Here is a 14,301-nt window from a genome sequence, read left to right as displayed (position 1 = left end):
CCCAGAAAGCTGAGCAGTACTAACACAATGAGGTCTGGACAATGCAGGGATATCTTACATGAACAGGAGACAGGGTTTACTGCAGGCAACCAGGAAATGATCCAATTTCCACATACAGATTCAAGATTCAAGAGAGTTTATTGTCATGTGTCCCAGATAGGACAATGAAATTGTCACAGGGACACAGATTCGCTTTATTTAAAGAAATTAGATGTTGTGTCAGGAAGTTATGCACTAACAACACATTGGAGGACTCAAAGTGCTGGAGTAACTAAGCAGACCAGACTGCATCTCTGGTGACGTTTCGGGTCGAGACCGCTCTTGAGACTGACATTTGATGCAGTTGGCTCGTCAGCATGTTAGCTCTAAGACCTGGTGGACATCTTGCAACTCTTGGTTGGCTTGGGCAGGTTGGGCTGAAGGGCCTGTTTCCGTGCTCCATGACGATATAAAACTATGAATTTCCTGTGGATATAAATCAGCGTTGGAGGCCAAGTTAGCAAATAAAGTATTCTCTCAGTCTGAAGAAGGGTCTCGACTCAAAACATCACCCATTCCATCTATCCAGAGATGCTGCCAATCCTGCCGAGTTACTCCAGCATTTCATGTCTATTTTCAGTCTAAACCAGCATCTGCAGTTCCTTCTTAAACAAAATAATTCTGTTTTGTACTTGTCACTGGTTCACAGGAGTTAAAGGGACGGCCAATTTACAATCACTCTTTAAGCCCTACGGTTAAAACAAATATCATCCCATTAATGTATTGCTACTCGCTGTGATAAAATACTAGCAGTAGTAGCAGTAGTGTATTAGTGACTAAAGTACAAAGCTTAACATCTCTGCTGAGTGGTGAACATTATTCCAAAAGCAGTTTTGTAAAATAAATTTCAAAAATGTCCAGAGGAGAGATCAGCATCCCTCTGCTGCTGAAATGTCCAACCCATTCCCGTGTACAGTTCCACCAACATCTCATGTATTAAGGGCCTGTCCCACTTAGGCTATTTTTTAGGCGACTACAGGCGACTAGGCTGTTGCCGGGGTGTTGCCTGTATGGTCGTCCTCAATCGCCCAGTGTTAGTGGTTAGCTACTCACGACCATACAGGCAACACCCCGGCAACCATGTGGTGACAGTCGCCAGCAATCGCCTAAAAATAGATTCAGATTCAGATTCAGAAAACTTTATTGTCTGTTGTAACAGAAAATCTTCTTTGACGTGGCTCAACATACAGACAGGACAATGTGCTGATAAGCAGTCACACAACACAGATTTCTGCGAGCACACACACAGTGTGTATCGATCTTAAAAGCAAATATAAAGATTAAAAACTGTAAAAATAGACAAGATAAAAGTTGTGGATACGTGTAAAGTGACAGTGCGTCAGGGTTAATTTATCCATTGTTCATTATTTATTTGAGCTGTTTATGGCAATGGGTATGAATGAGTTTTTGTGGATGTTTTTCTTGGATAGGGGGACTTTATATCGGCGGCCTGATGGCAGAAGTTGGAAGTGGGACAGGCCCTTTAGGCTGGATGTTGAATTTTGCTGAATGATTTAACTGTGAAATGCTGCACAGTTTAACCATGCACTACTTTTGCTGCATTGAATGCACTACCAGGTTGAGCCCAGGAATTCTTAACTGATTCCTTCATTTCCACCTGTCCTAATCGATGCTAAGGATAGACACAAAAAGCTGGAGTAACTCAGCGGTCAGACAGCATCTCTGGAGATAACGAATAGGTGACGTTTTGGGTCGGGACCATTCTTCAGACCCTTCATGTGTCTATCTTCGGTTTAAACCAGCATCTGCAGATCCCTCCTACGGTAATCTATGCTAAATTTAGTCCAGCTATTCACTAATTTTCCATTCAAATTGCAAACATCACAGAGCAAATAGGTCCGCTGCAGGCTCACCGAGCTGTCTGCAGCTCATCGGGTGACTGGAGGTTCATGTAGATCAGACTGGTGCATTTCAGATCAATGGAAGTTACCAAACTTAATATTGAAAACAAATGACATCAACCAACTTCCCTTAGCTTCCTCCACAGTGCAAATGGCGGGGCGAAGGAGATATATTTCGGGCCTTGCAACACGCTTTCAAACTTTGTCCCTATTTCAATAGCTCAGGAAATAAAATCTTTAACTTCTGAAACTAGGAGGGTATAATCGTTTGGCTAATTGGGATAACATATCAGCGCATTATGCTAATTCAATCTCATCTGCTTATGCCAATTAAGTTAATTAGAAAATAGACTTTCCTCCGTAACACCAAATCCATAAGAACAATCTTTATAAAACTTAAGAGAATGTAATTGTTACGCTATTATGGATAACTTATGAAGAAATTATGCTAATTGGATCTAATTTACATATGAAATTGAGCCAATTAGAACATAATTTTCCCTTACAACTCAACTTGTGCGTGGAGGTCTGTAAGCATTTCTCTAACTTTAGTGATATTTTATTGTAACACATAAGGCAGCTGATTAATTTTAAACTTACTTCCATTACTCTGAAGCAATCTGGTTTACCCTTTGATTACACAAACTGGGTCTTTGGGTATATTAAGTCACGTGTCATGTGCATGACCGTATAGTACATTTACCTTCTGGCCAGCGAGAGGTCCATTAGGGAATGTTGCCGACTGGCCCACTGCAGACTGCAGGAGTACGTGCTGGGGGACTCACTGAAGCTCGGTGCAGCCAACACCAAGGCTCGGTGGGGGAGGACCACAGTCCAGGGTCCTTCCACTGCTGGACATTGGGGGACAGGATGTGGTGGCGATGCCCCTCAAAATAAGGGAAGGGAGTGCTCGCCAGGGGGCCACATGGGTGGCAATGGTGTGGGGTAAAATTGTGTGATTTGTGTAAACAGTATTGACTGTATGTATAGCCTCTGAGAATATCGGACACTTTTTTTGCACGGTTCCTGTACAGTACATATTTTTTACTTGAATAAACTTTATTTAGATGTTTTTTTTAATTGAGCGAGTGGCATTGGAGTTTGAAGTTTAAAATTAAACTCCTGAGCACAGAATTAAGAATTGTGCTCCAGTATTAGTAGCAGAGCTCTAAAGGGGCGAGGAGTGGGAAGGAGCTGCAGATGCTGGTTTAAACCGAAGATAGACTGGCGTAACTCAGCGGGACAGGCAGCATCCGTGGAGAGAAGGAACGGCTGATGTTTCGGGTCGAGACCCTTCTTAAGACTAAACGGAAGAGCATGCTGACAGCACAGAACGCCACAGGAGATCCTTTTTCCCTGTGGCTATCAAACTGTATAACTCCTTCGCCGTCTGTCATGGGGTAGACTGGAACCCCCCCCACCCCCCCTCCCTGCCCCCCCCCCTACCCAATCTTTGCACATCCCCAATCCTGGACTTTCCACATCACTTTAATTTCATGTTTCATGTATCTTGTTGTGTTTTTATGATTGTTGGCAGACCAATTCCCCTCCCGGGATAAATATAGTTCTACATATCGTATCATATGTTTTGGAAGAGATATTAAACTAAGACCAAGCCCTCCCTGTCGTGGAAAACATATTTTGCAACAATGCGTCACCCAACAATGAAAAATTGACATTCTCCATATGAATTAATATTTACCCCCCAACCTAAATCACACATCATCGTGTATCTCCGTGGTTTTGTAAGGTCTTGTTATTCTTCCGCCAAGAATAATTCCAAAGTATTTCTAAAACATATTTCTAGAGTTTCCAATTGGCTATAATGTGACCAGGGACAGGCCGAACTTTTCAGAGGTGCCGTATAAATACAAGTTACAGTATTTATTTCAATTACGTATGTGACGCTTGGCTCTATAATATTTTGAATAGATGGCTCTGCAAAACAGGGGAAGGTTGGGCTTAAAGTATTTTGGAAAGGTTGGGTCAGCAATGTAAAAAAAGTTAGATCAGCAGTGTTTTTGGATGGTTGTGTTTGCAATATATTGATCAATGGTATCTGCATTACATTACGTGGCTAGTCTCAACATGTTGGATGGATGAGTTGGCAATATAGCGGATGGTTGAATCTTGATGGATCCGATGTTTGAGACTGCAGTCTGGTGCTTGTTTAGGTCTATACCACACTGGATGATGTGGTCATTTTTATATTGAATGGTTGAGTCGATTGGTTATTAGTTTGATGGAATATTTGTTGTTTTGTTTAGTACACTGTATATTACTGATCCAGTACAGTTACATTAGGAATATGGTGAACAAATGAGTATTCACTACTTGTGTGACCTCACCCCAACCATTTGGATTGATTCAATCTAGAGAATCTTGCATGGCTGGGCTCATGGTAAGTGGATTGCTGGTCAAACAAATATTAGTTGGTTTGGTTCATAGTGCATCGAATAGTTGAGTTTATCATGTATTGAATTATTTGACTCATTGTATGTTGGGTGACTAGGTATATTGTATATTGGATGACTGAGTCTACAATTATTGAACGGGAAGATCCAAGTGTATCAGACAGTTGGGTCTATTTAATGTGCAGAGACGAACTGCAGATGTTGCCTTACATTTTGAGACCCAAAACCTCACCCATTCCTTCTCTCCAGAGATGCTGCCTGTCAAGCTGAGTTACTGAGTTACTGAGTTGGACTGTTCGACCTGCTGCCCTCTGGAAGGCGCTATAGGTGCATCAAATCCAGGACAAATAGACTCAGAAATAGTTGCTTTCCGAAAATTATAACTACTCTTAATTCAAATTCACACATGCACTGACTGCACAGCCCAACACCCGGACTTCCATCTGTATATATGTATATAGCGCCGCAGAATTGTGCACCTATCCCCCCCCCCCTTCTCCCTTCTGTTTTTTGTTTTTCTGTTTCTTGTTTTTTGTACTAAATTATATGTATGCACTGAGTACGAGCAGCTTTCAATTTGACTGTACATGTATAGTGACAATAAATGGCATATCTATCTATCTATATCTACTCCAGCATTTTGTGTCTTGGACCTTGGACCTATTTAATGTTGGATTGGTACATCTTTTCGCAATGAATAATTGGATCTACATAATTCTGAATGGTGCAATTATACGTTAAGCAAGTAAGATTATTGGCCAAGTATTCACATACAAGGAATTTGCCTTGGTGCTCCGCCCACAAGTAACAACATGACATACAGTGACAGTTACGAATGACTCAGAAAACACTGAACATTAATAATAATAATAATAATAATAATAATAATAATAATAAAACATTAATGATAAAACACCATTGATCAAGCATGTGAACCAACAAAATACCAGATCAAAGGGAGGCTACAGATTTTTGGCTGTTGAGTAGAGCAACTACTCGTGGATAAAAACTGTTTTTTTGGTAGCTTTGGCAATCCGGAGTCGCCTTCCAGAGGGAAGTGATTAAATGATTAGAATGTATGGACTATCTACATCAGGGCTCATTGTGTATTGTTTGATAGAATCCACATTATTTTGGAAAGTTGGATACACGGTATAGGCTGAGAATGGTTGGTTGATCATTTATGGGATGGTAGGTTCCATGATTATCCATCTGCCTGAACTGCTTTGTGAACTGCCGGACATAGATAGGTTTATCATTTTGCTGGATGCGGGAGTCTACATTGTGTTGGATGATTGGATTTACAATTCGATCGATACTACATGAGAATGCTGGTTAAATTGAACTCTTGTTGTCTTCCCTAAAGTTGAATGTTGGATTCAACGGTATCAGCTGCATTATTAACCGTGAAAAAAAGTGATCATTTCTCACACTTTTGTCAGCCAACTTGTTAATAGCAGTACTCCCAATAAAGTAATTCACAAGGTTTGGTTCTTTGCTTCTGCTGATTAAACTATTCCTGCCAGAATTAACCCATTACAACTGGTTTTGGAGAGAAAATGGTTCTGTTCCCGACTTTCAAACTGAATGGCACATCTCCAAAGGAACAAGACTGTCGAGAGACACAAAATGCTCGAGTATCTCAGCAGGACAGGCAGCATCTCTTGGAAAAAAAGAATGGGTGACGTTTCGGGTCGAGACCCTTCTTCAGAATGCAAGTAGAATCAGGAGAGAATATGAGAGCAAGGAAGAAGTTCAAAGCAAGGTATGGGGAAAGTGATAAATTTTCTTCGAATAGATTAAATTTACTTACGGTAATGTGAATTTTTAAATAGAAATAGCCAACATTCCCTGATGAGAGATATACAGTTGCTGAGTGGTAAATCGTGAAGAAAAGATTAAAGGAGATGAGGTTTTCTTCTCGCATTAGAACGGAATGAGTTATGCTTTATGAATTTGCAGCGCTGGTTGTTTTATGCACCGTACTGTGAGTGCGACCCTAACAAATGGTCAGTCCGAGCGGAAAATAAGGATTAACGATGAGGGCACATGTCTTGGAGCAAGGTGACATCATTCAACAAATTAAACACATTACAGCTTACTCCAGCAACAGGATTTACAACCAAGTGCAACAATTTTGCACAAGTCTCACATGCAACGCCACTATTAGTTTGGAAAATGATCTGAACGATAGCAAATCATTTGCTTCATTAATGATTAAACATGAAGCCACTTCAAAATATCAGATCTTAATTTGCTGCAGGCTTGTAATTAATTAATTACCTTTTTTTAATATATATATATATATTCACAAAGATATTTCCAGAATTGAGAGGTTATGCTTTTCAAGAAGGATTGAGCAAGCTTGGCCTCTTATCTTTTGGAAACAAAAGACTGAAGGATAAAGCTGATGGAGACGGCAAGATAATCAAAGGATTTGCAACATAGTCATATACAAAATGCTGAGAGTGTCTATCGGTCGGGTTATGTAATGGAACAAATCCAATAGAGATTTCAGAAGAAACTCCCAACCTACAGAGTTATTATAATGTGGAATTCGCTACCATAGGATTGAATAGTTTAAACTGAATGCGTTAGATATATTTAAGAAAAAGGCAGATACAAGCAGTTAACAAAAGGGAATATGATGATTGTTTGGCAGGTTTGAACAAGACTGGGCTAAAAGAGGCTAAGATGAGTAGGCTTGGATCAAGCTGCACAGTGTATAATTCTGGCAGAATCTATTCAGTACATATCGCCTCATCTTAACCAACTCCCTAGGCTTTCCTAGAAACGAGGCATTGGCCTGGATACACAGAGGTTCACAAGCATTCACAAAGCAGCTTTAATCAATGAAAGTGATATGCCTACCATGTTCCAGGTAAGAGGGCGTACCTTCAGAGGGGTCGAGCCTTCGAGCCCTCCGACCGTGTTTGGAATTGTTGTGGACGAACATGTTGTCAGAAACGGCCAGGACGTGGCCATCCACGTTCACCGTTGTGGAAACCACCACCTGCAAGGGATAGACAAGGGACCTGGTGAAGGGATGCCCTGACATCAGTAACAGAGTCCTTACGTTTATTCACGAGAGAAACGGACACCAAACAAAATCAAACGGTCAATTAGAAAACTAGTTCTGGTCCCTGAGGCAGGGAAAAGGCAATAATATGATGGAACAAAAATATTGGAAACACTCAGATGCATAGTTCATGTTTCAGGATGAAGTCTCCTGGCCTGAAGTATTGTTTCTGTTTCTCTCTCCACAGATGCTACCCAACCTGCTGAGTGTTTTAGTATCCTCTTTATCATGGGAATAGGAGACGTAATTAAATAAACAATGTAAATGAAGGGAGGAAATATACAATTAACGGCATGCATTGGTGTATGGAGGGATCTTGGGCCCAAGTCCATAACCCTGTGTAAGTGGCAACACAAGAGTGGTAAAGAAGGCAAAGGTAGACAAAAGTGCTGGAGAAACTCAGCGGGTGCAGCAGCATCTATGGAGCAAAGGAGATAGGTAACGTTTCGGGCCGAAACCCTTCTTCAGACTGAATAAAGAAGGCAGTCTGCATCCCAGTGGCCTGAACATTGACTTCTCCAATTTCCGGTAGCCAGTGCTGTCTCCTCCCTTCTCAGCTCACCCTTATCCCTCTGGCACCTCCTCTTCCTTTCTTCTTCCCACCCCCCCCCCCCCCCCCCCATCCCCACCCTACATCAGTCGGAGGAAGGGTTTTGCCCCGAAACTTTGCCTATTTCCTTCACACCATTGATGCTGCTGCACCCACTGAGATTTTGTGCACCTCCAGCAATTTTGTCTACCTTTGATGTTCCAGCATCTGCAGTTCCTTCTTGAACGTGGTAAAGGAGGCACAGGGTGTGTTTGCGTTGATAGGTTGGGGCATTGAGTACAAGAGTCAGGAAGTCATGATGCAGTTTTATAGGACTGCATGCCGCTCTCATCATCCCAACATGGGACGGATATGGAGGCTTTGAAAATGGTGAGGAGGAGGTTTACCAGAATGATGCCTGGATTACGAAGCGTTAGCTCCAGGAAGCGAGTTGGTCAGCCTTGGATTGTTTTCTCTGAAACACCAGAGGGAGGATGCAGGGAGATGTGATAGGATATAAAATGATGAGAGGCATGGGTGGGGCCGACAGTCGGGACTTTTATCCCAGGATGGGAAAGTCAAATACTGAAGGACACTGCTTTAAGGTGAGAGGGGCAAAGGTTAAAGGAAATGTCTGGCAAAATCTGCTTTATACAGAGATTAATGAGTGCCTGGAACGCACTGCTGGGTTGGTGGTCGAGGCATTAACAATAGCAGTGTTGAGCAGACTTTTGGATATGCATATGAATATGCAGGGTATGGAAGGATATGGATTATGTGCTGGCAGATAAGATGGATGATATCATGTACGGCACAGACATTGTGGGCCGAATAGCCTGTTCTTGTGCACTACCGTTAGATGCCGTATTTTCTATGTTCTATGCAGTTTATGTAATCCAGAGGCCATTCTCTTGCACAACGCTAGTACAACAAATAATGTGAAAAACATTTGTAATAGAAACATAGAAAATAGGTGCAGGAGTAGGCCATTCGGCCCTTCGAGCCTGCACCGCCATTCAATATGATCATGGCTGATCATCCAACTCAGTATCCCATCCCTGCCTTCTCTCCATACCCCCTGATCCCTTTAGCCACAAGGGCCACATCTAACTCCCTCTTAAATATAGCCAATGAACTGGCCTCAACTACCTTCTGTGGCAGAGAATTCCACAGATTCACCACTCTCTGTGTGTGAAAAAAAATGTTTTTCTCATCTCGGTCCTAAAATACTTCCCTCTTATCCTTAAACTGTGACCCCTGGTTCTGGACTTCCCCAACATCGGGAATAATCTTCCTGCATCTAGCCTGTCCAACCCCTTAAGAATTTTGTACGTTTCTATAAGATTCCCCCTCAATCTTCTAAATTCTAGCGCAACTCACCAATTTTACACATAGTTCTCGGAGAGTTGGCCTAGATTCAGATTCAGATTCAATTTTAATCTGGCTCCAGCTGGTGAAAAGGTTTGGACTTCTCAGAATGAGGTTATCCATACACCTTAGTGCTGGTCCTCAATCACCCGAGTCACGTCAGTAAAAGCATAACTGCTGGTGAGATTTTGCACCACACTGAATCCTAATAGCGGTGCAGCGGTTAGTGCAGACACCTTACAACTCCAGCAACCCAGATCCAACCTGAATCTCAGGCGCTGTGCACATGTGGAGACTACATGAGCACTCCATGCCCACGTAGGTTTCCCTGGATGCTCTGGTTCCCTCCCACATGCCAAAGATGTGCTGCTAGGTTAACTGGCCACTGTAAAGTACCCCTTAGTGCAGGCAACAGCAAAGAATCACAGCAGGTTCATGGCGATGTGAGAAAGGGTGGGCCACAGGAAAAAGATAGACAATAGACAATAGGTGCAGGAGTAGGCCATTCGGCCCTTCAATCCAGCATCGCCATTCAATGTGATCTTGGCTGATCATCCCCAATCAGTACCCCGTTCCTGCCTTCTCTCCATATCCCCTGGCTCCGCTATTTTTAAGAGCCCTATCAAGCTCTCTCTTGAGAGCATCCAGAGAACCTGCCTCCACCACCCTCTAAGGCAGAGAATTCCACAGACTCACCACTCTCTGTGTGAGAAAAAGTGTTTCCTCGTCTCCGTTCTAAATGGCTTACTCCTTATTCTTAAACTGTGGTCCCTCATTCTGGACTCCCCCAACATGTTTCCTGCCTCTAGCTTGTCCAAGCCCTTAACAATCTTATATGTTTAAATGAGATTCCCTCTCATCCTTCTAAGTTCCAGAGTGTACAGGCCCAGTTGCTCCATTCTCTCAGCATATGACAGTCCCGCCATCCTGGGAATTATCCTTGTAAACCTACGCTGCAGTCCCTCAATAGCAAGAATGTCCTTCCTCAAATTAGGATTCCTCAAATTAGCAGAGTGGGGATGGATTTGATGAAATTGCTCTGCTGGAACAAATGGTGTCCTTTTGTGTCGTAATGAGTTAATACAGACGATAGTCAGAAGAAGCAGCTATTACAAAGCGATTACGACTGGACATTACTTAAATCACTCCAGCATTCAGGGGCAGAATACTGTCTTGCTCTCTGCAAAAACCATCCTGCTGGGATCCCAATCACAAAGCAGAGTCCCAGCAAGAGACGATTAGGAAGGAACTGCAGATGCTGATTGACATTGAAGAGAGAAGCAAAAAGCTGGAGTTACTCAGAGGGTCAAACAGCATCTCTAGAGATAAGGAATAGGTGACGTTTCGGGACGAGAGTCAGGGGAAGTGAAACGAGAGCGGCATGTTGGGGCAGCGGTTGAGTTGCTGCCTTACAGCACTTGCAGCGCTGGGGACCCGGGTTCGATCCAGACTATGGATTCTGTCTGTACGGAGTTTGTACATTCGCCCCATGATCACGTGGGTTTTCTCCGAGATCTTCAATTTCCTCCCACACTCCAAAGATGTACACGTTTGTAGGTTAATTGGCTTGGTATAAATTTAAAATTGTCCCATGTGTGTAGGATAGTGTTAGTATGCAGGGGTCGCAGGTCAGGTGGGCCAAAGGGGGGGCCGAAGGGCCTGTTTCCATTCTGTATCTCTAAGCTAAACTAAACTAAACTAAGATATAGATGGTGAGGCAGAGAGATAGAGAGAGAAGGTAGACAAAATTGCTGGAGAAACTCAGCGGGTGAGGCAGCATCTATGGAGCGAAGGAAATAGGCGACGTTTCGGGCCGAAACCCTTCTTCAGACCCAGCATAGGTTGATGGGCTGAATGATCACCGCCTGATCGGATGTGCCAGTGAGCGATCTTAGTAATCTGCTTTGCAGGTGGGACTGAGAGTTTCTCTAACATGCGTTACAGACCTTAGACTGCAGGCAGCCTCAAATGGAACAAGAATGAATTAAGGATGTGGGGCAATTAAGGCATGTTCAAGGCCATTTGGGATCCCTGATGTGGCACAGTGTAACTGTCGTGAGTTGCAGTGGGGCAGAACAGGATGCAACTGTTCACACAGCACATGCACCGCATGTAAAGCTGCAGACCCACGTAATCCTCATCAATTTTGTTTTAAAGACATGTGTTTTGTGTGCAGCCTGGCCCATAAAGCAGCATTCTGGGTCAATGCGGGAGAGGTCAGAGTGCATCAGGCGCAGGGAAAAAATCCGATTGTGCAGACTGCATGTTAGAAGTGCCAGACTTCAATACATAACCCCACTCTGATCCTCGATCAGTTACTCAATCTATTAATCCCAGTGTAAAGTGAGACTTCCCTCTGTTCATCCCGAGCAGGGCTGATCCATCAACCTATCTGCAGAACACAATCAGAATTTTAAATGTCAAGTATGTTGCAAGGAAGCCCAGCTTTCTCTCTTTTGCCAGATCAGTGCAATATTTTATGATCCATGCTCCATGCTCAGTCTGAAGAAGAGTCTCGACCCGAAACGTCACCCATTCCTCCTCTCCAGAGATGCTGCCTGTCCCGCTGAGTTACTTCAGCTTTTTGTGTCTGCCTTCCATCCTTTTCTCCCCTCACTCCCAAGAACAGATATGTTGCAACTGAACAAGCTTCAGAGCAAATTGTGAGCAATACCTTTGTTAAGTAAAATGAGTAAACTTTAGTAAACTTCAGAAAGGCAATTTTAGACATTCCACTGAAGGTTCTTATGGTCTGTGATTTCTCTTGCCAGTGTAGCCTGCAACTGAGTCTGTCTTCCAAATCAACCTGCATGCTGCTTCCCTTTCAGAAGGACATGATGATATCACAGTCACAGAGTCAGGGGGGTACCGTACAGGAACGAGCCTTTCAGCCCACTGTGTCCACCTGTCATCAACTACCCATTTACAAACACAATTTTTAAATTCTCTCCATATTGGTATCAACTCCCCCAGATTCCAACACTGTCTGAAGTACAAGTCCCCCCCCCCCCCCCCCCCCCCCCCCCCCCCTCCCCACATCCCCTGACTCCGCTATTTTTAAGAGCCCTATCTAGCTCTCTCTTGAAAGCATCCAGAGAACCGGCCTCCACCGACCTCTGAGTAACATCAACGGTTACTTAAAGTTAGAGAAATCAATATTCATACCGCTAGGTGTAAGTTGCCCAATCAAAATATGAGGTGCTGTTCCATCCTAGTTCTATGACAAGTTCTACTGTCCTCCTGACTTAATATTACTGATTGTATGCCGCGATGGCACCATCCCCTCAGCTAATGATGAAACTTTCTACATTTCCTTATCACTGTCTGCTTTGATCTGTCGTTTTCACACCCTACCCTTCCATATCTCTAGACTCCCTCTCCCCTGACTCTCAGTCTGAAGACGGGTCTCGACCAGAAATGTCACCCATTCCTTCTCTCCATAGACGCTGCCTGTCCCGCTGAGTTACTCGAGCATTTTGTGTCTATCTTCAGTGATAAACCAGCATCTGCAGTTCGTTCCGACACATCAGACTGGCCCTTGGAACGATGTATCCAATATACCCACTCACCACACTCCTTCCCCACTCTCATTAATTTTATTTCTTTATTCCTCCTTTGTAAGACATTATTCCATCTGCTTTTGCCACCTCTTCGGACTCCACAGCCACCTTTACCAATTTATTGATTACCTTGCCCCCACTGAAGGACTTTACATTGGTCGATTAAGGTTCATAGTTCTGATGCCGTTTGCTGTCTCATTGCAAGTTGTTGAGTGTGTAACGCTGGAGCCTAAATTAGCAAAGCCCGTATAACAGAGCCGGTTCCAGGAGTATTGTCAGTGAGGTTTTTTTTATAGCACACCAGGACAGGATTAGAGAAATCCTTTGAGGCATGTTTCTGCTTGCAACCTACCTATAAACAAATATCATAACAACCAAGTTAATTGCTGGCGGATCTCCCAATTCGGGAGCTGACATCTGAAAGTGCAATAAACTAGGTGCTATTTAATCCACCCATTATGCAGGCTAATTGACTAATTTCACAAGTATATTCCTTTTTTCATTATCGGACCTTGTCAGCCCTTTGCTAGCTGTCATAGAAAGGGCCGCGGCATTCGTGATTGATCATTGATAGATTGGCAGTCAGATTAATTTAATTAAAATCGCCTCACTTGAGAAATGAAAGACAAAAAGCAAAGTGCTAATAGATTTGCTCTCACAGTAAATGACTTCACAGGGACCGTTTACAGAGCTTTGCCTAACTTATTTTGCCGGAAATTCCCAAGTCACTTGCAGGCTCTTGCTTTAATTGCATCGAGCTTTGCAAAGGCTTTTAGGTTCATAAGCACAGAAACTGCTTTTCTAGTGATCAGAAAAAAAAAAACATTTCCCCTAGGTCTCAGGGAAGCTAAGCGGTTCCCTGCGATTGTCGAGGCAAGGACGTTCTCCACCCGCACCAGTCATCTGTAGCCTCTCCTCACTTTCAGCAGCAGTGCCACCAACAAGTCCGAGGTCAATGAACACCTTGTGTTTGTGGAGCCCCCCCCCCCCCCCCCCACTCACTTTCAGATTCAGATTCAAGTTTAGTCAGTGTACAGTACGCCAAAATGCAAGCATCTCCCTTGAAGAGCGACATCAAAATGATGATTTGAATTTAAAAAAAAAATAATACCCGGGGGGGGGTGGTGTTGTAGTCACCGAGGTACGTTGTTTAGTAGAGTGACAGCCGCCGGAAAGAAGCTGTTCCTCGACCTGCTGGTTCGGCAACGGAGAGACCTGTAGCGTCTCCCGGATGGTAGGAGGGTAAACAGTCCATGGTTGGGGTGAGAGCAGTCCTTGGCGATGCTGAGCGCCCTCCGCAGACAGCGCTTGCTTTGGACTGACTCAATGGAGGGGAGCGTGGAACCGGTGATGCGTTGGGCAATTTTCACCACCCTCTGCAATGCCTTCCGGTCGGAGACAGGGCAGTTGCCATACCATACTGTGATGCAGTTGGTAAGGATGCTCTCGA

The 14,301-nt window shown here is 43.6% G+C and overlaps 1 protein-coding gene across 4 annotated transcripts in view; it reads right to left on the bottom strand.

The window, feature by feature from the left end:
• Positions 1–14,301, bottom strand: part of ebf1a (EBF transcription factor 1a) — a 500,414-nt gene that overhangs the window by 232,204 nt on the left and 253,909 nt on the right. For 3 of the 4 annotated variants that reach the window (XM_055642599.1, XM_055642601.1, XM_055642597.1), the window contains one exon: positions 7,187–7,328. In XM_055642599.1, coding sequence (XP_055498574.1) covers positions 7,187–7,328 — 142 coding nt within the window. The remainder of the gene's footprint in view (positions 1–7,186; positions 7,329–14,301) is intronic. The other variant, XM_055642600.1, reaches the window with a different exon arrangement.

This window comes from Leucoraja erinacea, chromosome 11 (genome assembly GCF_028641065.1).
Source record: "Leucoraja erinacea ecotype New England chromosome 11, Leri_hhj_1, whole genome shotgun sequence".
NCBI lineage: Eukaryota > Metazoa > Chordata > Chondrichthyes > Rajiformes > Rajidae > Leucoraja > Leucoraja erinaceus.
The sequence above is the reverse complement of the archived record's forward strand: the minus strand, read 5'-3'. Positions and strand labels throughout refer to the sequence as shown.